Source organism: Rhinolophus hipposideros (genome assembly GCF_964194185.1).
Source record: "Rhinolophus hipposideros genome assembly, chromosome: 17".
Classification (NCBI taxonomy): Eukaryota; Metazoa; Chordata; class Mammalia; order Chiroptera; family Rhinolophidae; genus Rhinolophus; species Rhinolophus hipposideros.
This window is the reverse complement of record NC_138063.1, coordinates 17208414-17236321: the sequence shown is the minus strand read 5'-3', so window position 1 is coordinate 17236321 and position 27908 is coordinate 17208414. Positions and strand designations below refer to the sequence as shown.

Sequence of the window (27908 nt, the reverse complement as noted above, 5' to 3'; positions counted from 1 at the left end):
AGGCTCTTTTACTTTTTACTCCCAGCGTCCCTCACCTGTGAATATGGGATTGCCCTCGGACTTCGGCTTTGAAGATTACTTTTTTTTCCAGCTTGGGACTTTATATTTTGTCAGTATTCTGATATCTTCCAAATTTGTACCTCCGATCCTGACATATTACCTGAATCATGTATCCAAATTCCTACTTGACATTTCAACTCTGATATCCCATGAAAACCTAAAAGTTATGAAGAAAACCAAATATCTGTTTTCCTCCAACCCAAACCCCTTTCAAATACTTTATCATTCCAGAGGTTCCTCCAGCTCAGTGAAATCTACATATTCCTCATTAATCAGGCCAGAATCCTTGGCATGATCCTTAATCCCTCTTTTTCTTATACCCTGTACCAAACCTACCATCAATTCTTGGTAGTACTGTCAAAATATATCCTGAATCCAGGAAATAATATAATGCCTGATATTTGCTACAAAATAGTACAAAAAGACTGCTATGACTTCTCTTTGATCTGAGTGATGGGGATAAAATAGTTCATCATATCATTGTCTAATTTTGTGTTGTCCATAATAAAACTTTCCATAATAAAAAATTAAAGTCAAATAAATAAATTGAAATAAAACATATATTGAATCCGACCACTTCTCTCCCTCTGACTACCATCAAATCTCATCTGAACTATGGCGTGAAACTCCCTAGTCTATTCTCAGCAGAGCAACCGCAGTGAACCTTTTAAAACGTATGTTAGATAGTGTCATTCTTCTGCTTCAAAACCCTCCAATGAGTCCCTATCTCATTCAAAGAAAAAAAAACAGAAATCCTTCCTGATGAGGCTCCTGGTCACCTTTCTAGCTTCATCACTTACTGTTCTTACATTTCCCTATTTGCTCACTCGCCTCTAGTCTCTCTTCCCTCCTTGTGTTTCCTAAATATACTAAGAATACTCCTCCATCAAGACCTATAATATACTTGCTGTTGAGGCTGCCTAGCACGCCCTACTCATCAAAGACCCACGCGGATGATTCTCTAACTTCCACTATGTCTTTGCTGAAATGGCACCTTTTCCCAGAGGTGGAACCTGTCCCCTAGCACCCCTTATGCCCTTTTCCATTCTTATTTTTTCTCCACTTCTTTATTACCTTCTACTTATTGTTTCCTGAATCCCCTTTCTTGCCACCAGAATATAAGCCTCATGTGGGTAGGGATGTTTCATCTCCCTTATTCACGGAGCTGTTCTCAGCACTCAGAGGTATCCCTAACAATAGTAAACACTTGCAAAATACTAGTTGAGTTGAAGCCCGTGTTGAAATGTCAATTGCTATGTAAAACTTGCCACGGTCTTCCAGGTCCATAGTCATCAATTGCTCCTTTGTCCTCCCCCATTTTACTTCGATTACATCACTATTGTAGCACTCCCCACCTTTTTCCTGGTTTTGTGTTTGTTTCAGTACATGCATGTTTCCCTCCTTAATGACTGAGACTAGATCTTGTTTATAATTCCACAGTATCATGACATGTAGACATGTACTGACTGGAACAGATTCGATAAAGGGGGTAGATTTATAGATGTGGTATTCTTAATAGATTTTTTCCTTAACTGTAAAAGAAATTGCGTTACTGAGGAGGGTGAATGAGTTGATTGAAGTTCAATAAAAACATTTTCTTTTTTTTAACTGAGGAAAAAAAAGTTGATTTTGCAATCTGATTCCAGTCTCCTGGTTCATGTTGTGTTTTCTAGCTCTCAAAGGGCGCGGTTATATGCCGTGTGTTTCTGAGCTGTTAGCTGTGACACTTGTTTGCTCCTGTAGGTTTATTTAGTTCCTTACCACAATAGCTTTTTAAGAGGTAGTGGATTGAGTATTTGTCTTAGATTAGCAAAGACTTTGTCAGGCAGCTACCTCAGATTATTATTAATCTGTCTCACTGGTTAATGGTGTCAAAATGCAAGTATCATAGTTGATGTTTTCTATTCAGGCCTTTGGGTGCTTCATTCCAGAAATTAGAGAGTAGCATAAATTCTAGAACCCGAAAGCCAGAATTCACAGCCACAATTGCTTCAGAGAAGCAATTGCTTCAGAGATATCCAACTATCCCCTCCTAGTACCTAAAAATCATTAGAATTGAAAGCGATCTTTGGAATCATAGTCCAATTTCTTTCTACTTAAGCATTTAGAGCAGGGGTGTCCAAACTTTTTTCAACGTTTTTTACCAAGGGCCATATGCGGTAAAATATACAAACAGCCGGGCCACTAACTCGAGGTGAAGTACGTATTGCCTCACCTGGTTTATCTAAGTAAACTAAATACATTTTTGGAATTTGCTATGGGCCAATTAACTATGGATTGCGGACCGCAGTTTGAACACCCCTGATTTAGAGACTGGTACGCCAGGGAGGGCTGAATCACATGCCTGAGGCCATGGAGTAAGCATGAATAATGACAGCTGACATTTATTGAGCACTTACTGTGCCACATACCAAACTAACCATCTTATATAAATTATTGTGTCTAATCCTCACAGCAAAACATTATCCAGACGAGGCTTACAGAAGCTGTTTATACCTCTGTTGTACAGCTAGTAAATGGAACCCGAAATTAAGGCAGGCCAGACTCCAAAGCAGGTGTTCTCAATCACTTCCTTCTGACTGGGTTAACCTGGAAGAGAACCAAGCTTTCTTGATTATTATTATTATTTTTTAGAATAGGACATGCATTTCTTCTATAGGTTTATTCTTGAACATTTTCTGTCTTAATGGCTAAATTCATTTGTGTTATTTATTTGCCATCTATAAATCACAGTAGCAAACTTTTTAATATATATATAGAACATGATACCTCCCATGTAATAATCTATAAAATTACTTATGGAGTGTGACACACTGTAGCCGAAAGATGAAGGCTGTGTGGCTATGGAAGTGAACTGTATGGGTTTCAATCCTCATTCAGAATTTTACTAGCTGTGTGGCTTTGGGCTACTTACTGGTGCCTTACTTTCCTCATGTGGGACAATAATACCATGTTTTCCTGAAAATAAGACCTAGCCTGACCATCAGCTCTAATGCATCTTTTGGAGCAAAAATTAATATCAGACCCGGTATTATAGTATAGTATAGTATAGTATAGTATAGTATAGTATAGTATAGTATAGTATAGAAAATAAGATCGTGTCTTATATTAATTTTTGTTCCAAAAGATGCTTTAGAGCTGATTGTCTGGCTAGGTCTTATTTTGGGGGAAACATGGTAGTACCTGACTTGTGAGGTTGTGATGAGTATTAAAAGTAGTTAAGAAAGGTTGCCTGATACACTTGCTTGTTGCCTGGTTGGTGCACCAATTCTTGTTAGCTAGTGCTATGTGCATTGTGTGGGTTGGAAAGGAAAGTCAATGACATAGAGGTATTTCCCAATTCATATTGAGAAAGAACTTTATCGTGTTCACAAACATTAGCCCATCTGATCCTTAAATGTTAGGATAATCTGCATGTTACAGATGAGCATGCCTTTCTCTGTTCAGAAAGTCTAAAAAATACTGCCTATGGAGCTATACAACTAGTAAATATTAAAAAGCAGGATTTAAATGCAAGGTTTCTAGTCCAGTGATCTCACTGTACCATACAAAGTAAAAGATATTTCCTGAAAGAGGTATACATAAAGTACTGTGGGAGTTCAGATGAGAGAATTAAAACACTTTCATGAGCATCATCCAATTTAATCCTCACAATAACCCTGTGAGGTAGGCAGATAAGGGACTGGTATCTTCATTTTGCAAACGAAGGAGAGAAGGCTCCCAGATAGCCCTTGACTTGCTCAAGGTCACGTGCTTATTTTGAAGGAGAACAAAGGCTGGACTGGGTCTTCCAGTTTGCAGCGCTTTATGTTTTATGCTGCCTTGGAAAACCTCACTGCTCAGGATCAGAGACCAGCTTTTCATGATTGACATGGAGGAGTCATTTTAGAATTCACCGTGCATTAGATTTTCAACATGGTGTTTATATATTCTTTCCCTGCTCTTCAGAGTTGAGGACTGTGCAGCTGATGGAGCTTGTTATCCATCAAGGGAGTATGCTGTGATGGAAAGAGAACAAGACTCAGAATCCAAAGCACCATATTCTGGCCCTAGTTTAAAGCTTGGCAGAGTTAGCCTTCCTCCCACTCTGCTTCTCTGTAAAATGTTAAAACCCTGTTCTTTCTACCTCAAAATGTTCTTAGATCATTGAATGAGAGAATAGTGATTTAATTCTTCCAATGGACTTAATATAGATTGAAAAATGAAACATGCCATCTATAAATGACATGTATAAAGAATGACCTATTATTCACTTGTGGGTTGACTATATCTAGCACTGTGTTGGAAATAATAGAGAAGCCAACAGTCTTTTTGGAAGCGTTTAGAACTGATGGGAGGATCTTTCTACTGATGAATATATAAGCACACACTAAGTTAAGAGCTCTAAAGGAAAGGAACATGCTTCTGTAAGAGAAGTTAAGAAACATGTGCATGATATCTCTGCCATAATCAGATTTGCATTTTGAAAAGATGACAGTGGCTGCAGAGTGGAAGTTAGACTGGAGGTCAGCTGGTGGGTGTTGGGAAGGCATTTAGCAGACTGTTGCAGAAGTCCAGGTAAGAGACGATGGTAGGTCAGACTAAGGGTGCACCAATGGAAATAGATTCTAGAGATGTTTAGGAAGCTAAACTGACAGGACCAGGTGATGAATTTGACATTAGTGGTAAAAGAAAGGAGATTTTCTAGCATAGTTCCTAGGTTTCTGGCTTAATTAAATGTGTGGATGGTAGAGTAATTTGCTGAGATTAAGATGCTAAAAAAGACCAGGTTTGGGAATAAAGAGCATACATTTGGTTTCAGACGTGTTGTTTTGGCATACCTTTACAATATCAAGTGATAATGTCAAGTAGAACCTTGAAAATAGGAAACTGAAGCTCCAAGAAGTATATCCTAAATTTATCAGCATATAGATAGATGATAACTACAGGTAGAGAAGGATAAGACGGACTATCCAGAAAAACAACAACAACAAAAAAATAGAATGAGAAGAGGACCCAGAACTGAATCACATTTACTATGGGGACACTGGCTGAAACTAAAGAAAAGAAATAATTTGAAACGAAAATCTTTTTTTTCATGAAAACTATAGCTTTTTATTTGTTGTTGAAGTAGCTATTTGTTATGTACATAGTCTCTTGGATGTTTACTAGATGCTGAAATATTAAAGCAAAATTTTTAAAAGCCTGTTTCTCAGATTATACTTTTTAACAATTCAAGACAAAAAAAAAAAAAACAAACATGAATTTTAACCAACATGTAGTGGAACTACCTCTGAGCAAGAAGATATCTCCATTTCCCACTATGCTTTTTCTGGTCATGAGTCACCTCTAAACCTACTTTCTTTTCAAGAGCACCGATTCCAAAGTCTCTGGTTTTGGGGTAATAATGAGTGTAACATCTGGATGGTGGTCCCTGCTGTCACTTTGAACCCTATTCCAGTAACACCGTATTTCACTTTTGAGATCTCATCATTGCACCATTCTTGCTCTCACTAAAAAAAATTAAAAAATGAAAATGGAGTGAATAAAAAGATGCTAAAAACCTTTCCATTAAAAGTAGTGTAGTTCCTTCCTTACAAAGGAACATTAATATAAATCTTGGCCCTTGAAGCGACTAATTAGGTATTTGATACATCAAGACAACATTTGTTGCTCACCTCACAGCTGTAACTAAGTGTTAACACCCTGCTAAACTTAGGCAAGACAATATGTGTTTACTTAATATGTTAACTGAAGATGTTGTTATAAATGATCCACTAAGAAACAGTGTCATGCTTAATCTTTAAACTCCATTTACTTCTGAAATATAAGTACAGAAGTGTTGAATTCAGCTAAAAAATAAAACCAAATAAACACACACACAAATACACACGATTTCCTATTCCTAATAAAAAATATTACATTACAAAGACTTTTTGAGTAGATCCCACTCTCTCAGTTTTCAAATAATGAAAATGAGACTCGGGAAGGTTACGTGGCATGTGGAAGGCCACCCAACCAAGTTGTGATGGAATTTGGAATAGAATCCAGCTCTCGAAGCACTTATGAGATCACACTATGTGGGGATATTATGCAATTATTCTAGCACAATTTTCTCATTTTATGCATTCATTTAAAAAAACGTGAGCACCAGCAACATAGCTATTCTTTGTATTCCATGGGCCTATGTACTGAGTGTCAACAGAATATGAATGGAATATGGCTTCTCTTCTAAAATGATTCACAACGGAGTTAAAGAGACAGACATGCCTATTCATAACATGGGATGCATGCTACAGTAAATGTATAAACCTAGAGCAGCAAAAAGCACAAAAAGAGAGAGCATTTAATGCTGCTGAAATCGGAGGACATTATGGTAGGAATTTCCAGCCAGGAGATTTCATTTGAATTGGAGTTGAAGAATGAACAGGCTTTTGCCAAATCGAAAAGGAACTGTGAATCAGGAGAAGGTAACTAACTGAAATGAAACAAACCAAAACTCATGAAAGGCAGGATGACAAAAGACAGAGAAGCGGGGATGGTTATGACTCATTGCAGATGAGCTTGAAAAGTTTTGGGCATCTTGAAGATTTTTGGATCTTGTCCCAAAGCTGAGATTGTATTAACCATAGAATAACAGTCAGCGCAAGGTTTGGGGCATGGAGTTGACAGACTGCGTGTGTTAGATGAATATATCTGTCGATAGAAGATAGAATGGGCAACACGAAGGACAAAAAAACTAGGAAAAACTATTATAATGCAATACACTGTAAGGAAAAAGGAGAGTAGGGCCAATTCCCGTCATAGAAAACTGTAGCCTAACCAGATTTAGGTCTTAATGTAGTTTGCTCAAGTTTGCATGTTATGCCATCATGTTTCACTTCATGCCTCAAAATATATCAGCCTGAGAAGACTTACACCGACTGAGCACAGAATGACCCGCATTATCATTATTGGGTCAAAGTGTTTGCATTTAGAAATAGCAGTTATTTGCCAAAATTCCTCAACCATGTAACCCAAAGCACCGAACACCAGCATTTATAAGGAAGAAATACTGTCTATTAAGGAACTCTTCTTGGTCTTTGTGTAAAGGTCAAAGTGCCTACAGCTTTTTCAGCCAGCAGGAGGAGACAGACTGTGTAGTTATACTCTGGATTGTCAATGAATGAATTCAGTGAATGGATTCTAGAAAGCACAGGTGACTCATTCCCTTTATTTCAGTCAACTTTTCTTGAACTTGCCTGAACCCCACACTACCAACTCAGAGGCAGGGGTAAAGGAAGTTGAGTGAAGAAGCTTTGACAATATGGCTGCTACCAGCAGCCATGACCCTGGGCTCTGCAGACTGGAAGGGTAATTACGTCTTCATGGTCATAGGCCAGAACTTCACTGAGAGGCACTGCGCTGGACCTCTGCAGCTTTGCCAGAAGTATTCAGTGCAGTGGCAGACAGAGAACTCCAACACAGTAACTGCGCAAACTCTTACCATCTACTGCTCTCTGTTCTTTGGAACCTAGTGTGCTTATCGACCCATTTACAGAGCAGCATGGACTAGAGTGAGTACAGAGAAAAACCTAATGACTGACTGCTTACATGTGGAGATTATGGAGAGTTTAACTGCTTTAGGTGGCTGGCATTGCTCTGTTGTGGGATTCGAGAAACACAGAGTAACAAACTGCCCTAACAAACTCAGAAATGACTTACTTGTTGGGAAATAATTTGTGATGTTTCGTTTTCAGCTATCAATACATGAAAGGTTGATCAAAAGCCTCCTGCAAATCTTTGGAGCTTGTAACTGAACAAATCTGTGAAGGGTAATGTGGCAGGAAATACCATTTTCCCAGAATGCATTTGCATTGCGTTAGCAGTTTGATATCACTCTGTTAGGGCCTGAGGAAGCCTCCAAGCAGCCTGGAAACAAAGCCCCGACACCAGCGGGGACATCAGCTATCACAACGCTGTCCAGCTATGCGCTGGAACTTATGGAACAACGACTCCTTCTCAGTTGTCCGCAAAGCCTCTGCCTTTAAAAATATTACTGTTTCCATTATTGGAACTTGTTCAATATCTCTAGTTATGACTACCATTTTTAATTTTACTTATCTCTGCAAACAAAATTAATCTGACAGAAAATATTTGAAAAGAAATTTTGCAGGCCCATAGCTCAATTAAATATATTTATGCACTTTTTCTTTATGATTGTACCTCTTACTAATTTCTCTCCTCAGATTCCTGGCTCTGAAATACTTTGTGGAAAAGTCCTCTTCTTGGGCTCAAGAACATTTTACTGTTTCTGAGGTTGTGGTGGTGTTTTGTGGGAATACTAATACAAATGACAGCAAAAACTACCAGTATGGAAGATTCCATATTGAGTACCAGGCATCGTGCCTTCTGCTTTATATGGTTTACATACAACATCTCATTTAATTCCTTACAAACTCTATGAGGTAAACAGTTTTTATGGCGCCAATTAACATTTGAGGAATCTGGGGCTCAGATAAGTTAACGAAGAAGCCAAAACAACCCCAGAGTTAAGAATCCTGCGTGCATTCCACAGCCTACATGGCATTTTGCTGCAGCTTCACTTGGATAGGATAAGCAGATTGCTGAAAAGTGACACATAAAAGTGAAACTTTTAAATTAAATCATTCTGCAAAACCATTAAGAGCCTACATTGAAGAAACTGGTGGTCAATCCAGGGCAGTACTAGCATGTGGTTAAAAGAGGAGCCACAGTTTTCTCTGAAGCTGTGTTTGCAGAGAAAGCACACAGTATTTGCTTAAATTTTGTTTTTACAGATCACTACTAAAGAAGTGTTTTCTAAAGATGCTTTGTTCAAAGATAAATAAATACACACACACACACACTTTATTCATACTTTATGTAACATTGAGGCAGTGTCAATTATCCATACCAATGAATATATATTATTTCTCATGACTATTATTGATTTGGTAAACTTTTTGGAAACTGATGGAGATTATGGGAACCTAAAACTCCATTCCTTGTACAAGATCCCCTCTTCTATGTGAGTGATCTTTTTGTTATATGATTTTTGGACGTTTTTGCTTGTACATGCCCAGATTTTCTTGCTCTTTTTCCTTTGAGGATTGCCTGTTCCAAGGGTTATGCCAGCATGTCCTGGAACAACAGCTATTTCATCTAAATTATTTAGTAGTTATAAAAATAAAGTCAATCATGAAAGCTGTTTTTCTTTATAGATACTCAAGAAGTTTGGTATGAAAATCTGAGCTTCAATGACAAGTGTGTTGCTTGAAGGTCTAGAAAAGACATCATGAAATGACTCACAGTAGATCGTAGACAAATCAGTCCTCAAATGGTTTCTGAGTGCTCAGCCTGCCTTCTTCCCTTTCAGGATCTCTTGTTTTCTACCCAACGTGCCAATGATCCAAATAGGCCCCTCCTTTTACCATTATTGTTGAATGATATCAATACTGGAATTAAAGGATGAAGCCCCAGATTTAATTCTTAACTGTGATATCCATTAACTAACTGTGTGTCCTTTGGGGGAAAAAATGTTTCTTTAAATCACATTTTATACCTGTAAAATAATGATAATAAAACTATCCTATCTACAAGAGACAATGTACTTTTACTTTATTTAGAAAGTAAAAGTTTTCTGCTGAAAGGAGATGTAAGAGAAATTATCTACAAATAGAAACCCTAAGAAACAGTTGAGTAGCTTAGAAGAAGTTCCTTCTTCACTCATTCAGTTAATTGTATGAGGCCGATGAGGATATACATGTCTAAAATCATGTGTGTCCTTACAGAATACTTTAACAGTTCTCGTTTCTTGTATGTCAACCTCCATGTCGTTACGGTTTGTCTTCGCTTGATGTATACTGACAATCCCACCATGACTAGCAGATTAATTCGTTTGTTCGGAACCACTGAAGAAGTTTTTAATTGGACAATGAATTGGACACATGCAGATGTGACTTGAGGAACAAGGCAAATAGACATGCCTGGCAGTTTCTCCTCCCGCTGGAGAGATCTACTTCCTTTCACTAACTGCTCTTAACATGACCACAGGAGCTCACGCCCCACACACATCAACACATAGCATCTCCCTTTTCCATGTGGACAATGAAAGAATCTGCCTTTGTTGGCAATGCCGACAAAGGCCGATTTGTGGAAGAATTGAAACCTTAATTTCTATCATTAGCTGAATGTTTATGAAATGCATCTTCCTGTCTACATTCCAGTGGTTTCTTCTTATTTGAATAGCTAATTGTCGTGAGTTTTGAATTCTAAATTGTAAAGTGTCAAGGGATAAGACTTGGTAAGGTTCATGGAAATGGCCCAAACTTGAACTCCCCAGTAACCCTGAAACATTTATTTATAGGCCCTTCCAGTTACTTTATTTCCCAGAGTCAGCCCCCAGGGTCTTGAATTATGTCCTAGGCCAACATCAAATGAGTAAGAAATTTTCCACCTCACTAGTTTTACATGTTAAATAAGGTTTTGGCTAAACGTATTCATGTTGGAATAATCTTTCTCTGCAACTTTTATTTCCCAGAGAACGAGCATTGAATACATCCCAACCTGGGTCCCTTCAGCTTACTGTGGGAAATCTGAAGCCAGAAGCCGTGTACACCTTCCGAGTAGTAGCCTACAACGAGTGGGGACCAGGGGAGAGTTCTCAACCCATCAAAGTGGCCACTCAGCCTGAGTGTGAGTATGAAAAGGGAAGGGCAGCATTTAGAACGTATTTGTTTTTCACCAGCTATATTCTTAAATCCTTTCATAGAAATTTTTTGAGAAATGCAAGGAAAATTTTTGAGGCAACATATTTAACTCAAAAATTTTTAAAGGTAAGATAACTTTTTAACAAAATGGCCTCCCCACTTAGGCCATATCTTTGTAATGGCAAATTCACAACTATAAAGGCCTAATCCATCTATAGAGTCTGCATATTTACTTCCTAAGTAAGTGATTGACTTTACCTTCCAGTGCTTCATCATCAATGTCGGTTTCAGCCTCCTCCATTGACTTTTCAGATTTCCCAAGTTTGTCTGTGAGAATGTAACATCAAAAGAAAAAGGACAGTGTCACAGGACTTCTAAATAACAGGGAGTTAGTAATGAACTTATGTGTAAACATGCGCCAAATGCTCTCAGGAAGCTTCCAAAAGGGAACTGTGACTCAAGAAATGCAAAGAGACGATCTTTATTGGACGTTGTCACTATCCTCTAACTTAAATCACTATAGTAAGCTACATAATCACAGAGTAAAGCAGCTGAATGTTTTTTTGACCAAGATATAATTCTGTGATTTATACCTTTATGAAGGAACAACTCCCAAACTGTACGTTTGCAAAATATTTCTGATCTTATAAAATTTTGGATTTTTCTGCTCATTTGCTAATGTTATTTGAAAGGACTGATTATTGATGAGCAGTTTGCCAGCCTTATTAATTATTTAATCTATTTATTTATTTATTTATTTTTCAAAGTTTATTGAAGAAAAGCGAGCAGGGGCACTCAGATATGTAGTCTTGGTGCTGATATCATGGTCTACACTTGGCAAAATCTCCATTCTTTCTTCCACTTGGCCGAAGCTGCAAAGGCAAGATGCTAACAACTGGAGGGGGTGGGCAGTGGTCTAAGGTGTACAAGTCTTTGCAATGTTTGCCTCACTGAAATAAAACCTCAGACAGTATCTTTAAAGGCCTACTAATGTACAGGTTTCAGAAAATCTATAGGAAATGTAGGCTCCCGGGCAGGACCAGCTAAATAATTTGCAAGACACAAAAAGCTATAGCAGAATATTAAGCCATGCTCCATACAGGACCCTTCTGAGCACACTGCTTTGTGCAACTTCTCTGGTGGCATACCCATGAAGCTGAGCTCACTTCCAGGTTTCTGTTCTTAAGAATGTTTCATTGCTGTTTGGATTTAAATCCCTAGATGTCAATTTCCACTTCACAGTGTCTATATTAATACACTATTTGAGTCATCAATTTCTTTGTTGAGTTAACTCTTCATTGATAATATATATGTGTATACACACACACAAACACACACACACACACACACATATATAAATAAATATAACTGGATTATGTAAATGTTGCGTATTTTTAATCTATAAAGTTAAAAACAAATTAGGTCAAAATACATCTTTTCAAAGATGTTATATGCCATGTTATGTACAGACTGACAGCTTAACCACCATCAAAAATTCTCTACAGAAAAATTTTGGTCAATTTTCTCATGGTAGAACTTAAAATCTACAACCATGTTCACTTTCATAGATTTTTTTTTTCCAGTTTTTATGGATTATCTGAATTCTTCACTTTCCAATCCTAATGGTATCCCTAGAATTGTTTTAGTATACTTTTCAGGGTTGATTGGGCATGATTACATCACATTTCTGATAAAAATCCTAGGTAGTCAGTCTTGCTTTCTAAAACTAAGCAACATTTTTTTTCTTCTATCAGTATTATTGTTTTTAAGTATCCCTTTTAAAAAATCAATTTCCAGGTGTTTTTTATTCTTTTTAATTCACTTTTTTTTAATGCCAAGTTTTCCAAGACAAGGAACAAGAAATATTTTCTGTTTTGACACTGATTAGTAATGCCTCATTTCAGGGAAAAAAAAAAAAAAAAACAGAAAAAAGAACAGATTACAACATTTTCTGCCATTTTTAGTATTAATTAAAAAACAATCAGTGATCATTCGTTTTACACTTAACTTGATAAAACAAAAACAATGACGTAGTCGATTTATAAGTACGTTGATGAACATCTATTAAGTTCCTAACACTGTTCCTAATGTGCTGTCTGAGGCACATTAGAAAAGCATATGTATGTAGTGATATAACGGCACTTAAAGATATCAGATGCTTCGTGAGAAAGCAAATATTCTAAATATACAGTAATACGAATTTGTTAACTGAAGTATTACGAACTGAATCACAGATTAGCTGTGGGCCCGTTATCTGTGATGGCTGAGGCATAATATCTAATTAATTATTTATGCCTAAATCATATTTTGCCCGCCTTCTCAAATAAGTGGTGTATTACAAAAACAGCTCCCTCAGTCCTTTGTATATCATCCATTCCTCCTCATTCAGAAAGCAGTTTGAGAATTTGTGCAGAGGACCTTACTAGGCGCTGGTCTCTGTTAGAATTTACTGTACTCAAAAATTAGCATAAATGATGACAAGACACGAAATAGAAACTGCATGCTGGCTGAATAAAATATAGTGTTTGTTAGTATTGTCATCTCATGTAAGCTATCTTTTCTCCAGAAAATGAAAATGGAGAATGCTTTTGCCTTAGAAACTTGAAGGAGCCTTGAAATTTTTTTCGTTAGGGGCAGTGATAACAGTCTTAGAATGCTAACCACATTTTGGCCTTTCGTAACTGCATGGTGTTACTATATTAAATCACCTCTGTTCGTACCACTGTATGGAATACGAATTCTTTCCTTTGCTGGCTATTGTTCATTTACACAGTGACCTGATTCTGTTTCATTGAGAATTACCATTGGAAAATTCATCTCTTTCTGAGTAGATAAGTAGAAAGAAACAACTTGGTCTAAATAAACAGTATGTTTAGAATACCCTTTACACATTCAAAACAGTTAACCAACTCCTTCAATTCATTTCAATTAAGTACTGTGTAGCTCACTTGCTGTCTTTATTACAGACATTAGGATAAATAAATTATGTTATCATAACTAATAGGTAGGTACTGCATGTGTATTTTATCTTCTATTGTTAACACAAAATGCCATTTTGAAGATTTAAAAATATTTCTAGCATACATAAGGAACATCTTATCTTCTCCAAGCCTGCTCAATAATACACCAACTGCTGAGAAACATGGAACATCCTAAAGATCTTGTGTTCATTTCCTGTCCTCCCCAGCCCTCACTTCCCCTCTCCTCCCTTCCCTTTCTCTCCTTCTTCCCTTTTTCTTCTCCCTTCTCCCTTTCACTCTTCCTCTCCCTGCGTCTCCCTCCCCTTCCCCTAACCCTCAAAGCTTCTTATAAGGCCATTTTTCTATGTTTTTAGAGAAAATGCAAAGGCCGATTTTGTTATTTGGCTAGAATATCAGAATTTATAGGCCAGGGGTGTGGGGAAACACTACCATCATTATTTTTCTCCCTCACAAAATGATCTTATCTTTTGAAAATGGCTCTCATCTGGGTATGTGTTTGTTGCTCCTTTTATCACTGGTTTTCCAAATGTGATGCTGTAATTGTACACTAAAATTACATAGCTTTTATACAAACTGAACTCAAGTTTTCCATATTATTTGAAAATATCAATTCTATTATGGAAACCATATTCTCAAGGAATAAATACTGATGGAAAATATGTCTGAAATATAAATCAGCTAGAAACTGTTTCTAAATGTGCCTATATTTTATAGTAATCATTTAAAGAGATCAACAGCCCTAGATTCAGTTTATGAAATAATCACCCAGAATAGAAATTGATTTATAGAAAGGATTGTGTCCCCTGATTATATCTTCCTTTTGCTAAATCATGCTCCGTCCCCCTGCCTTTATGGCATATAATTTCTCCACTGTATTATCAGCCGGATTTAAGTCTGTGCCTGCTTAAGACTTGTCTAATCTTTTCATACCACATGTGGAGAATTTTTGAATTATTATTTGGAGTCTGTTAAGATGCTGTTACGGCAGCTTAATCGTGAATGATGGTAAAATGGATCACATCTTGGCTGGAGGCTGGAGTTAGAATGGGAAACCTATTTGCTAGACCACAATACAATTATCCACAAAACCCTTGTATATTTCAGAGTTGTAAGTAATATGCTTAGTCCATTAAATTTATACTGAAAAGATGAGTAAAAGCAACACCGAAATCAAGTGGCTTTAGAATATATTGGCTAAAGGAATAGACGTGTTTGCTTTTTTCCTCCTTCCCTGGATTTTTTTTAATGCTAACAGGGCTCTACTTGATGGTTGTTAGGGAGAGAACTGAGAAGTCTCTGACTTACATGTCCCCAAAGTTTACTACCTGTTTACTATCCTTGAGACCTTGAGTTTACTATCCTTGAGACCTCAGTTTTCTCAACTATAAATTGGAGATATTATTTACTCCTTTTCTTCCCAGGTTGTGAAGATGAAATGTGATGAAATAGGAAACCCCTGTGTCTTACCTGTAGGCACTCAATAGCAAGAAGTGCCTCGCCCCTAACAGGATCAAATGGAAATGTAATTCCAACTGCCCTCCACTTACAAAGTGCTGCATTCAGTAGGGTAATCACCTACTGTAATAGGTAATAAGGCTAATATAATATTTGATTGACAGTTTGGAAGTGGCTGATTACTATATAGTCAGCCATTTATATATATTTATTACTTTCCCTCTAATTGTCTTCTCCCTATAATTTAGCAGGCTATTTTAGCCTGTGCTGTCTTCTAATTTTGCCTAACGTACATCTTTGTATCCCTAACTAAATTTTTAAGTCTTAGGATCAGAAAACACTCTATTATCCCATAAAATGTGTCACAGCATTGCCATTTTATGAATAGCTTGTTGGTTAAAAGGTGCTAATAGAATGTGATCTGTACGTAATATGTGGGAGAGATATTAAATATCAGTTATATTTATTTTATCATGATTCTGTAAATTAAGCAAACCAAGTAAATTACAGTTCTGTCCAGCTCATTTCTTTTATCACTTGAACAGATTTCTAGTTATTAACTGCACAGCATGGTGATTTGAGTGAATATTTGGGACAGCTAGGATGGCAAAGTTGACCATGAGCCAATCAACTATGGCCCAGTTTTGTGGTCTATGCCTATTGATTAATAGTAGAAAGGAATAAGATAAGCACTAGCATTCCATCTTTTTTGGTAGCATCCAAATGCTGATGCAGTTTGAAAGTCTCTCGCTGCAAACGTGTTTTCAGGTATTACAAATACAAGATGTGAGAAATTAAACCCTAATGGTTTAGCATGCTTAGCAACAGAAAGCTAAAGGAATCCATTTGGATTTAATGGTCAATTAGGTGAAATATTATTCTTTTACAAGGACATATATTAGTGAAATAATTAGAGGGGGGCTTGGAAAGGATAGGTTGTGTAATCACTGCTAGAAAACTTCAAGGCAAACGTGACTTACTCTGTATTTTCCTCATTCATTCATTCATTCATTCATTCAAAAATTCTTTTGTGCTAAGTGTTGGTCCTACACTGTTCAGTACAGCAACCACTGGCCACATGTGTCCATTTAAATTTAAATGTATTGAAGTACAAGTAAGTTGAAAATTCAGTTTCTCAAGAATAGCAGTCACTTTTCTACTACTATATAGTACTTAAAATTTAAATACATATAAAAGCTAAAAATTCAGTTCCTCAGAATTATTAGCCACACTTCAAAAATTCATATATAAGTATTGGCTACCGTATTGAACAGCACAGCGAATAGTTCCATTATTGCAGAAAGTTCTATTGGTCAGTGCTGAACTAGACCCTTTACTAGTAAATGAGGACACAAAATCAAGACAAATATCATCCTGACTCTCAAGGAATCTAGTGGAAACTAATATAAGCAGAACACTAAAAGCATATTTGACAGATGAGTCCCCTGAGAATGCTGAAAAGTTTATTATTCATTGAATTCACATAAAATATTTATTTTCAAAAGACCAGAGACTCTAGATCTGAACATATTCTCTAGATAGTTACTTAGAATTCCTAAAATATTTCTCAAGTTAAGAAAAAAAAAATGTAAGCATCTTTCAAAACACAAAGATGAAGGACAAAGATTACTTGTTACTTGAGTTAAGCAGTAGTACAGCATAAGTTCAATTTCCCTAAAAAAGCTTCTACTGTCTTACTGTTATTTTTTTTGTTTCTTTTCTTTTCTTTCCTTTTTTTGTGTGTGTGTGTGTTTTTTTTTGTTGTTGTTTTTTTTTTGTTTGTTTTTTTTTAGCACAATGCATAATTCAGGTTTCTTTCAGTAGTGTAACCCAACATTTAGAGAAGCTCTCTGCTTGGTGAGAAATATATAGAAAAAAAAAAAAAGCAATTTCTCACTGATATTAGGGAGTATGAAAAGAGAGGACATGGAAGTTTCATAATAATGAGAAGTTTTCTGGAAGTATGTTAATCTAGCCTGGGATAAGGAGGTTCCCTAAGTAGATTTGTTTTGGGTTTAATTGCCTGTTTTGGTTATGTACCCTATGAAAAGTGGAAATAGGTTGCTTGCTAAATTGAATTAGAGCAAAAGAGGGCTTTAGCATATTCAGGTATTATCATCATGCTGGGGGAGCTGAATAAAATTCCAAAGATAGAACAGCTGAACTGAACTTTTTAGTGGAACTCCTTCAGTTATATCTGGTTTCTGAAGAGCTGGTGAACATGACTAATGAAGAGTAAAGACAGAAGACAAGATGGCCTATTTATCACATATGTGTTTATACATTCTCTCATCTTGAGAGCCCTTTTTTACCTGTGCAGTCCATCAGTATTTATTGAGCACCTACTATGTGTCAAGCCTTTCATAAGTTGCTGAGGATAGAAAGTAAAATAAGATGGGCAGGATAATGTCAAAGAAATAAGGGACAAAATGTTTGATGAAAATATATCTATAAAATAAATTATTCTCAGTCATACTGTGGAATCATTTGTTTTCTCTTTATTTTAACCTAAAGTTAGGATTGGATTATAAGGTAGTAATATATAATTTAATACACATATATGTTGTGTTTTAGTATGAAATATGATAGTATATTTTAGAAAGTATCACATCAGGAAATTTATAGTTGACTAACCTGATGAGATACCCAACTAAAATTAAGTAAAACTCATTTTTTAATCACTTCACTATGTTATAGATGCTTTTATTTGTGTCTAATCAATTTTTTATTATTAGTTTCAGGTGTACAAAACAACATAATGATTAGACATTTGCACCCCTCACAAAGTGATAACCCCCACCTCCTGAGTCTAAAACCCCTCTGACATCGTACATAGCTATTACAATCCCGTTGAGTATATTCCTTATGTTGTACCTTACATCCCGTGACCATATACATATATATATATATTTGTCATTCAATATTATTTTATATTAGTTTCATATGTACAACACAGCAGTTAGGCATTTATGTAACCTATGAAGTGATGCCCCCAATAAGTCCAGTACCCATCTGACACCCTACGTAGTCTTCACAATGTTATTGATTATATTCCCCATACTGTATTTCACATCTCCATGACTATGTTGTGACTACCAATTTGTACTTTCTAATCCCTTCACCATCTCCCCCATACCCACACCCCTCCCATCTAGCTACTATCAGTTTTATTCTTTGCATCTGTGAGTCTATTTCTGTTTTGTTTGCTCCTTTATTCTATTCTTTAGATTGCACATGTAAGGGAGATTGTGCAGTATTTGTTTTTCTCTGATTAATTTCACTTAGCATAATATTCTCTAGGTCCATTCATATTGTTGCATATAGTAAGATTTCATTCTTTTTATGGCAAAATAATATTCCATTGTATAAATGTACCATACATTCTTTATCCAATTGTCTATTGATGGACCTTTTGGTTGTTTCCATATCTTGGCTGTTGTGAATAGTGCTGCAGTAAACATAGGGGTGCACATAGTTTTTCAAATTAGTGTTTTGGCTTTCTTTGTATAAATACCCAGGAGTGGAATTGCTAGGTCATAAGGTAGTTATATTTTTATTTTTTGAGGAACGTCCATACTGTTTTCCATAGTGGCTATACCAATTTGCAATCCAAACAATAGTGTACGAGAGTTCCCTTTTCTCCACATCCTCGCCAGAATTTGTTGTTTGTTGATTTATTGATGATAGCCATTCTAACAAGTGTGAGGTGATATCTCATTGTGGTTTGTATTTGCATTTCTCTGATGATTAGTGATGTTGAGCATTTTTCATGTCTATTGGCCATCTGTATGTCCTTTTTGGAGAAATGTGTATTCATGTCCTTTGCCTGTTTTTTAATTGGATTGTTTGATTTTTTGGTGTTGTTGTATGAGTTTTTTTTATAAATTTTGAATATTAACCTCTTATCAGATGTATTATTGGCAAATATCTTCTTCCATTCAGTATGTCTTTTTGTTTTGTTGATGGTTTCATTTGATGTGAAAAACTTTTTAGTTTGATGTAGTCCCATTTGTTTATTTTTTCTTCTGTTTCCCTTGCCTGAGGAGATATATCAGTAAAAATATTACTAAGGTAATACCTGAGAGTTTACTTTCTATATTTTCTTCTATGAGTTTTATAGTTTCATGTCTCACATTTAAGTTTAATTCATTTTGAGTTTATTCTTGTATATGGCATAAGAAAGTGACCCAGTTTAATTTTTTGCTTGTATCTGTCCAATTTTCACAGCACTGTTTATTGAATAGACTGTCTTTACCCCAATGTAAATTCCTATTTCCTTTGTCATAGATTGAATGATCATATAGGCATGGATTTATTTCTAGGCTCTCTATTCTGTTACATTGATCTATGTGTCTGTTTTTATGCCAGTACAATGCTATTTTGATTACTGTAGCCTTGTAGTATAATTTTATATCACGTAGCGTGATACCTCCAGCTTTGTTCTTATTTCTCAGGATTGCTGTGGCTATTTGGGGTCTTTTATGGTTCCATATAAATTTTAGGATTATTTGTTCTAGTTCTGTAAAAAATGCCATTGTTATAGATGCTTTTAACTGCCGGTTATATTCTGCCTGCTGTAATGTATAGTAAATCTTACATACTACACAAAAGGACAATAATGTGACTTAAACCATTGTTCTCTAACTTCATTATTGCTGCATTATTATATTGTTTTCATAAATGTATCATTTCTATTTTGTAGGTTGATATGTAAAGGGAAAAAAAAAACCCACAGTGTTCCCTTTTCTGTGAAAACTCTTTTCTGTCTCAGCCCAAACTTCCCACTTTGGAAAACCCCAAATCACATCTATTATAGGAGTTGAATAGGGCCAGAATTTCTGATCATGAGATATTTGACAGGTACAGGGGATTGCCGTGGGTTGGCATTGAAAGATTTTTAGGTGATGCCACACAATTGCTGCTTCAGGTCATAGGTGTTAAAATTAGAGTCAAGATGTTGCCATCAATGTCCAAGAGAAAATGATCATGGTGATTTTGTCAGCTGAAAGTCAAATGGTGGAGCTCTGAGAATTTGGTCAATAGAAGTCATTATTACCTTATTTAAATCTACACTCAGTGTTCCAGTTCCTCCAAATTGAAAGGAGAGTGAAAGAGGGCTAAGGACAATGATTCAGAAGTCAGACTGGAATTGAATTCTGCCTTTTTTTACTTGCTGGCTAACTGGGGTAAGCTAGCTTTGCTAAACCATAGTGTCATCATGGAAAATGGAAATTTCATGCCAGGATGTTGTAAAGCTTAAGAGAAAATCTGTAAGATGGGACACAACAATACATCCTCAAATGATTATTCCAAGGATTAAATGAGGTGATTAGTGTAAAATACTTATCCTGCTCTATGGCACATTGTCAGCCTTTAATAAATGCTATGTTATAATAAATGCTAGATGTTATAATCGTGCATTCCTCTGTTGCTGGATTCCACTTAGTCCTCATGTAATGTTCCTTAACACTGTATATAATTTGTTCATTTCTATCTCTGTGCTTTTCATGTGTGCTTGAAATTCTCTCATTTAGACTATTTCATTTCTATTTTAAAATTTTATTCAAGATTTCTGAGAGCAGAAAGCCTACTCTGGCTAATTCATATTGATCAATCTGTTAGTCTGCATAATTTCATTTGTAAATTTCCAAATTTTGAACATTATCTTGGCAATCATTCATTCATTCATTCATTCATTCAACAAGTAATCGTGTTTCCCCAATAGGCTAATCTGTACGACCATTTCTTGGCATTGTGAATTCAGCAGTAGGAAAAACAAAGTACTTATCCTCATGAAGTTTATAGTCTAGTGATACAGAAGGACAATAAACAAAAATAAAGCATGAAGAAGAATAAAGCAGCTTAAGGAGGACAGAGATGATTCTAGAAAGGAAGATGAGGAAAGACTTTATGAAGAAGGGTCACTTAAGAGCACCTCTGACTGAATTTTGGGGGATACCAGCAAAGATCCGGGGCAGAGACATTTCAGGCAGAGCAAATAGCAAGTGCCAAGGCCTTAGGGAGGAAAAGTAGGGAGACCCCGGTGCTTCAGGAATGAGGACAGGGGAAAGTGGAAAAGATGAGTCAACAAGGAGCATGGCCCCGTCTCCTGGAACCCACGGTATCAAAGGTGGATTTAATTCTCAGGGTGGTGGCGTCTGCACGGGAAAGGGTGATGTGATCCAATGATCATTTTTCATGTGGAAGCAAGGAGACCAGAAAGGAAGCTCATGTGTTAGTGTAGTCAAGAGTTGTGAGTAGTTCTAGTTTTGGTGGAAATTGTGGAGATGTTGAGAACTGGTAGAACGCAGGTACTTCTGAAAGATACAAGACTTGCCGCTGGGTGTGGAATGGGAGAAAAGACAGGAGTCACGTTTACTCTTTCATTTTAGGCATTTCAGAAACTAGGTGAATGGTGGGACTACTGTTGGTGTAAGAAACTGAGGAAGGAGTGGAGGGTGTGTGGGGAGGGCTATAGGGGGCATATCAAGATTTTTTTTTTTGACATATTAGATTTGACACTTAAATGGATTCAGGTTTTATTTAGTTAGTTAGAATTTGAGCTCAGAGAAGGTGCCCAATATTTTGAATATGAAAAATAAAAGCAAATGCCACATACAACTAGGCCAATGGCCAATGCAATGTAGTATTTAGTTTCTAACAATGCCACACTGAACAGCTGTGGGACAACATGGGAGAATTCTCCATGCTTTCAACTGTGAAACATCTGTGCCCTACGTGTCTCTAAGGCATACACTACAGGGACATGCTCGCTGCTGAGATGCACAGAAGACACTCAAAGGTGTCTTTATCACGGAGAAGTCTCCTTCTTCGAAAGCCTCTGGGTAGGCGAGGGAAGTGCAATTTGATGTGGCTACTACTCGAAAGGAGAATTGGCTAAAAGGAAGCCCCACATGTGCAGTCCAGTCTTCCAGCTGCCAAGATTTTCCAAGGAACCTTTCCAAAAGGAACAAGCCAGTGCCAAAATAAATGTTAGTTCAGAACCAGCTTGTTTTCGGATATGTACTTTGCCTGTGTTCATTGAACAGGAGATTGAATTCTAATGGGGATGTTTATGCAAGGATGATCAGGAGTATGGATCCCCTTAGTGCTCTGAAACTGCATCAGAATTTTACCAGCAGACGCCTCGTTTAGGCTAATGCAAAGGCCACAGAATCATGGAGGGTTTGGCCTTTGGACTCCCAGCATCCCTTTTCTTTACCCTTGTCCCCGTCTTGGAGTCATATAGCCTCCATTAACTCAGGACACCCGGAAGCCAAAATGTTATCAGAACCATAATGTTGAATCCATAAAGTACCTTTGAGATAGTTGATTCAAATCATTGAATTTTAGAAAGAATGAAGTTGGAGTTCAGAGATTTAAGGCCAGTCACAGGATGGTTCAGTCCAATGGTGGAAACACTAGACCTACGTCTAGATTCCCAACCCAGTATCGTTTCTGTGAAACCACTCTGCATGCAAAAATTGTGGTGTCTCTTCCTGAAAATGGATTTATCACTAAACCTATAGGCAAAAGCCCTGGGGTTCTAGATTGTCATATTCTCTGTATTTTGCTATACATTTCTGAGGAAGTCACTTACCTTTTCTGATTTTCAATTTCCTCTCGTAAAACAGAGATCATACTGCCTGTATTGGTTTCCTGGGGCTGCTGTGACAAAATGCCCCAAATGAGGTGTTTTAAAACAACAGAACTGTATTCTCCTGGCAGTTCTTGACACCAGAAGTCTGAAATCAAGATGCTATCAGAGCCGTGTTCTGTCTGAAAGCTCTAGAGAAAAATCCTTCCTCGCTGCTCCCTGGCTTCTAGTGGTTTCTGGCAATCCATGGTTTATCATGTAATCTCTGGCTCCATTTTCACATGGTCGTTTCTCCTATGTCCACGTCTCTGCGTCTCTTCTCCCGTTTTTATAAGAACACAAATCATATTGGGTTTAAAGCTGACCCTAACTTAGTATGACTTCATCTCAATTTAATTAAAGGCAAAGAACTTTTTGAGTACATACGAATTTGGGGGAATGCTATTCAAACCAGTACATACATTCATTGTCCTACACGTCACTCAGATTATTAGTAAGATCCTAGGTAATCAGGTTGAAGGCTGAACAAACTATGAAAAAAGAATGCTTTCTTTTTTTTAAATAATAAATAAATAATTATTTATTTATCTACTTTTAATTAATTAAGAAGCTAACTTTTTCATTTAAAAATAATTTTAGTCATTGTCTCTCAAATAGAGAGTGTTAAGAAACATCCGTAATGTCCTTAAAATCCTATTTGATATGCTCCTACCTTCTTTCTCTCCCAGGAATTCTAATCCTGCCTTGTAGGCTCTAGGACAGGGGTGTCCAAACTGCGGCTCGCAGGCCAACTTTTTATCGCCCATAGCAAATTCCAAAAATATATTTAGTTTACTTAAATAAACCAGGTGAGGCAATACGCATTTCACCTCGAGTGAGTGGCCCGGCTGTTTGTGTATTTTACCGCATATGACCCTTGGTGAAAAACGTTGAAAAAAGTTTGGACACGTCTGCCCTAGGACATAGCACTTTCTGAGTATTAAGGACTGCAAACTCTTTAGAGGAGCTAACAAGCAAAAGGGGTCATCTGAAGCACAAGAATTTGCAGAAGCTGCCATTGAGTACTGTTTCTGACGCTGACCGCATGCTCAAATTTTGACTTTAACCTTCAGTTGATGAAAACCCCATAATCATTTCCTCCCAGACATTGATGGCAACATCTTGACTCTGGTGTTGTTAGCTATGACCTGAAGCAGCAATTGTATGGCATCACCTTAAACTCTTTCAGCAGGTCCAATCCTCTGTACCTGTCACCTATCCTATGAGCAACAATTCTGGCCAACCCAACTCCTACGTTAGATGTGACAAAATGGGACAAAACTAATAACAGTGTCAGAGCTGGGGCTTGAACCTAGCATAACATTCCTACCACAATGCTAAAGTGTGAGTGTATATGTGTGATAATTTCAGGGAAATGGAAAAATAATTAATTGAAAGTTAAGTACCTTTTAACAGTTCTTCAGTGAATTAAAATTCTTATTAGTTCAGACAACATATCCATGACAGTATGTTTAAAAAATCCAGACGTTACTGAGCTTGAACCATTCTTAGTGAGTTATGTTAACCATTGTGCTGAGGAACAGGCAAGGCACATAATTTCAATTCCTTGTTATAAATCGCTTATTTGATCTTAACCCTTAGTCCACTGTCTGAATTCAAAGTCTTCTCCTACTAACTTACAGTGAAATAAAACAACACTAATCATTACTACCATTCTTCAGGGTGTCTAATTTTCTTGTAGTCCAGTCAGACCTCCTCTCAAAAATGCTTCAGACTCCCAGAAATGACTTGATGCCACTTCTGGTGGTATGTGTTATCTTTTGATATAATATTTAACCACAAATAACAACGTAACAACAATACAACAATAACAAATGACAATATAATAATATCATTTACTTAGATTATGCTAAGAACTTGATTAATTTTATCACTTTAATATGATTTGTTCTCTATCCTCTTTATAATTCAATGTTCTCGTGGTAATTCTGCCACTCACTTTGGAAATATTGAATTTTCCTCCATTCCATTTGAAGAGTTTTTAAATTATCCTGGTAGCTTTGCCTATATATGTATAATGTTTGGTATGGTAACCACTAGCCACAAGTGGTTAATGCGCACTTGAAATATGATTCGCCCATACTGAGGTGTGCTAGGAATATAAAATCCATACTGGTTATTAAAGATTTATAGAAAAATGTAAAATATCACATTAACCAATTTCATATTGATTATGCTTTGAAATGACAACATTTTCGACATATTGGGTTAAATATAGGTATATTATTAAAATTAATTTTACTTATTTAATTCTTACTTTTTAAATGTGGCTACTAGAAGTTCTAAATTACATGGGATCATTCACGGCTCACATTATATTTATGTTGACAGTGACAACTTAGATGTACCACTTTGTCTTATAACCAACGAGGAGGAAGTCAAGACTGCCAATTTGATACTAAGTTGAGAGAATTATTGAAATACAGTGGACAAATTTAACCCTTCTCAAAGAAAGATTTCTGACTTATCTAAGAAAGCATTCATATTTCGCCATTATTTTCTTTGTATTACTCCATATTTACCCAACACCATTATCAATAACCTTTGAACACCAAAGACATTTCTTTCCTATTGGTCTGACAATTTTTGGCAGCAATGAAAATAAAAGCAAAGGAGGTGGGGGTGAGGAAAGAAAGGAACCTTTTGACCGAGAACAGCCCACCCGTGTCCCTGTGTTCAATTTTACTTAAAGTCGTGGTCCAACTTCTGTGAGATGATTTACTGCTGAAGTCCATTTGTCTTCCTGCTACTATCTCAGAACAAAGCCCAATCTTCCATGTGGTTAATAAACTTCTTATCTTTTGAATACTGAAAATAAAATAAACTTAATCCTCAGGGTGGTTTATTCCGCAGACTGGGAGCCTTTTCGATGTTTCATAGAGATAAAGGACAACTAGGTTTTCTGCCCTGGGTGATTATCAATCTTCCCCTCGCGTGCATGTATGTGTAAGGGTGTTAAAGGTGCTTCTTGGTGATAAATGTCAGTCGAGTTGCAGAGAATATTAATTTCAGTATTGTCAAGGTCAGATGTGTACCCAGGGTCATTGTTATTGGAATTTTTATTGTTGCCACTGTTATGAAAGGTGTTTTATCTTGGGGCTCTTTTTTTCAAGTATCAAGAGAGAAAGGGAGCATTATTCCTCAACATGCCTGTACATTGCTCAGAAAAAAAGTGTCTTAGCATAGTCTGATCTGTTAATTGGGATAATTATTTAGAGTGAGATCAAAGTGTGGGTTTAGAGGACCTAAGTTAGGTGGGAAGAGAACAAAAAGATAATCACAAAATCTGGAGACTAGCTGATGTGCCTGAAAAGCGGCTGACTATAGTATATGGAAAAAGACAGGAAAAAATTGCAAGAGAAATAAAGAAAGATTCACAAAGTCTGTGATGAGGCCATTCATAGAAGTAGGGTGTGAAATTATCTAGCTGGGAGCTCAAGAAATTCAAAGAGAAATAAAGCTGAAAAATGTTAAATTATGACTGTCCATCTGGGGATAAATGACCAGCCGGACATCTCTGTATATAGTCAGGTACCTCAAACCCAATGTGGGTGCCAAAGCTATGATATTCACCAACCAACACACCCACTCATACTCATATGCATACATACCACTGCTCAGCCTAGTTTTAGTCCAGTGAACAATACTATGCAAATCAGAATTACAGGAGTCATTCCGAATGCTTCCATCTTCTTCACTGTCCTAACTCCAATCCACCAAATACTGCTGATTTTATCTTCTAAAATGCTCTTGAATTCCTCCCTTTCTCTTTGTCTCTAACTCATCATTTTAATCCCAGCTGTTAACCTCTCTTTTCTGTACTAGAGCAGACTCTTCCACTGGTCTCCCAACACTTGCATTTGCCCCCTTAAGTTCACTCTTTATGTAGCTGACAGGGTACAAAATGCCTAAATCCATCAATTCCCTTACGAGCTTAGAAATCAAAATCTTCCCAAAGCCTTTAAGGCCCCGTGTAGGCTTACTCTTGACAATCTCTCCACCCTCATGTGGACCCTTCTGCCTCCTTGTGGTCCCACCGCCTTAGACTATAAATTCTAAGGAAGGTTTCGTTGTTTCCCCCATCAACTCATACAATGCTTGTCTCACTCTAAAAATCAGTTAATATTTATCGATCATTTCCTTGTGCCAGATGCCATTCGTAAAACATTTATCATTAATCTCCACAACAAACCCATAAGGTAGGTACTGGTATTATCTCCATTTTTAAGATAAGAAAACTCAACCACAAAGATATTAAGTAACTTGACCCCAGCCACATAGCCTGAACGAGGGTGCTGGATTTGAACTCAGGGTCTCTGCTTCTGGAGGCCTCACTCTTGACTGTTAGTCCCTCTCACCAAAGCTGTGTTCCTTGGCCTCCATTGGCATCTCCTGCCTCAGAGTAGCCCAGATCTCTGACTTGTGAAACCTATGTGTTAGGAGAATAGAGCTCTAAATTTCTTCGTTACCTTATGGTCCCTCCCAAAAGACCTGGTTTATCCTAGGCAGTTCCTTATCTTTTAAAACCTGGAAATAGATAAACAATAAATTTCTTCCCCAAAGAGATGGTATCTTTCAAGGTAGGATCTTTTTGTCATTATGTAGAAAAATCTACTCACTTGGCTGTCTGAAAAAGATTGCTGGCTCTTTCTCTAATGGCTGCAGAATTCTTTTATAAAAGTGGTCTATACATGTCATTTATTGCTCTATTAAAACTACAAACATATACATATTCAACGCAATTCCTATCAAACTACCAACGACGTTTTTCACAGAAATAGAACATATAATCCTAAAATTTATATGGGACCATAAAAGACCCCGGATAGCCTCAGCAATCTTGAGAAATAAGAACAAAGTGGGAGGTATAACGATACCTGATTTCAAACTATACTACAAGGCTACAGTAATCAAAACAACATGGTACTGGCATAAAAATAGATACATAGATCAATGGAACAGAATAGAGAGTCCAGACATAAATCCATGCCTATATGCCCATCTAATCTACGACAATGGAAGCAAGAATGTACGATGGGGTAAAGATAGTCTGTTCAATAAGTGGTG

General features: G+C 36.8%; 1 protein-coding gene across 2 annotated transcripts in view; it reads left to right on the top strand.

Annotated features, from left to right (window-relative positions):
- DCC (DCC netrin 1 receptor) overlaps window positions 1-27908 on the top strand; it is a 1070394-nt gene that overhangs the window by 740677 nt on the left and 301809 nt on the right. For both annotated transcript variants that reach the window (XM_081078113.1, XM_081078112.1), the window contains exon 9: window positions 10580-10734. In XM_081078113.1, coding sequence (XP_080934239.1) covers window positions 10580-10734 — 155 coding nt within the window. The remainder of the gene's footprint in view (window positions 1-10579; window positions 10735-27908) is intronic.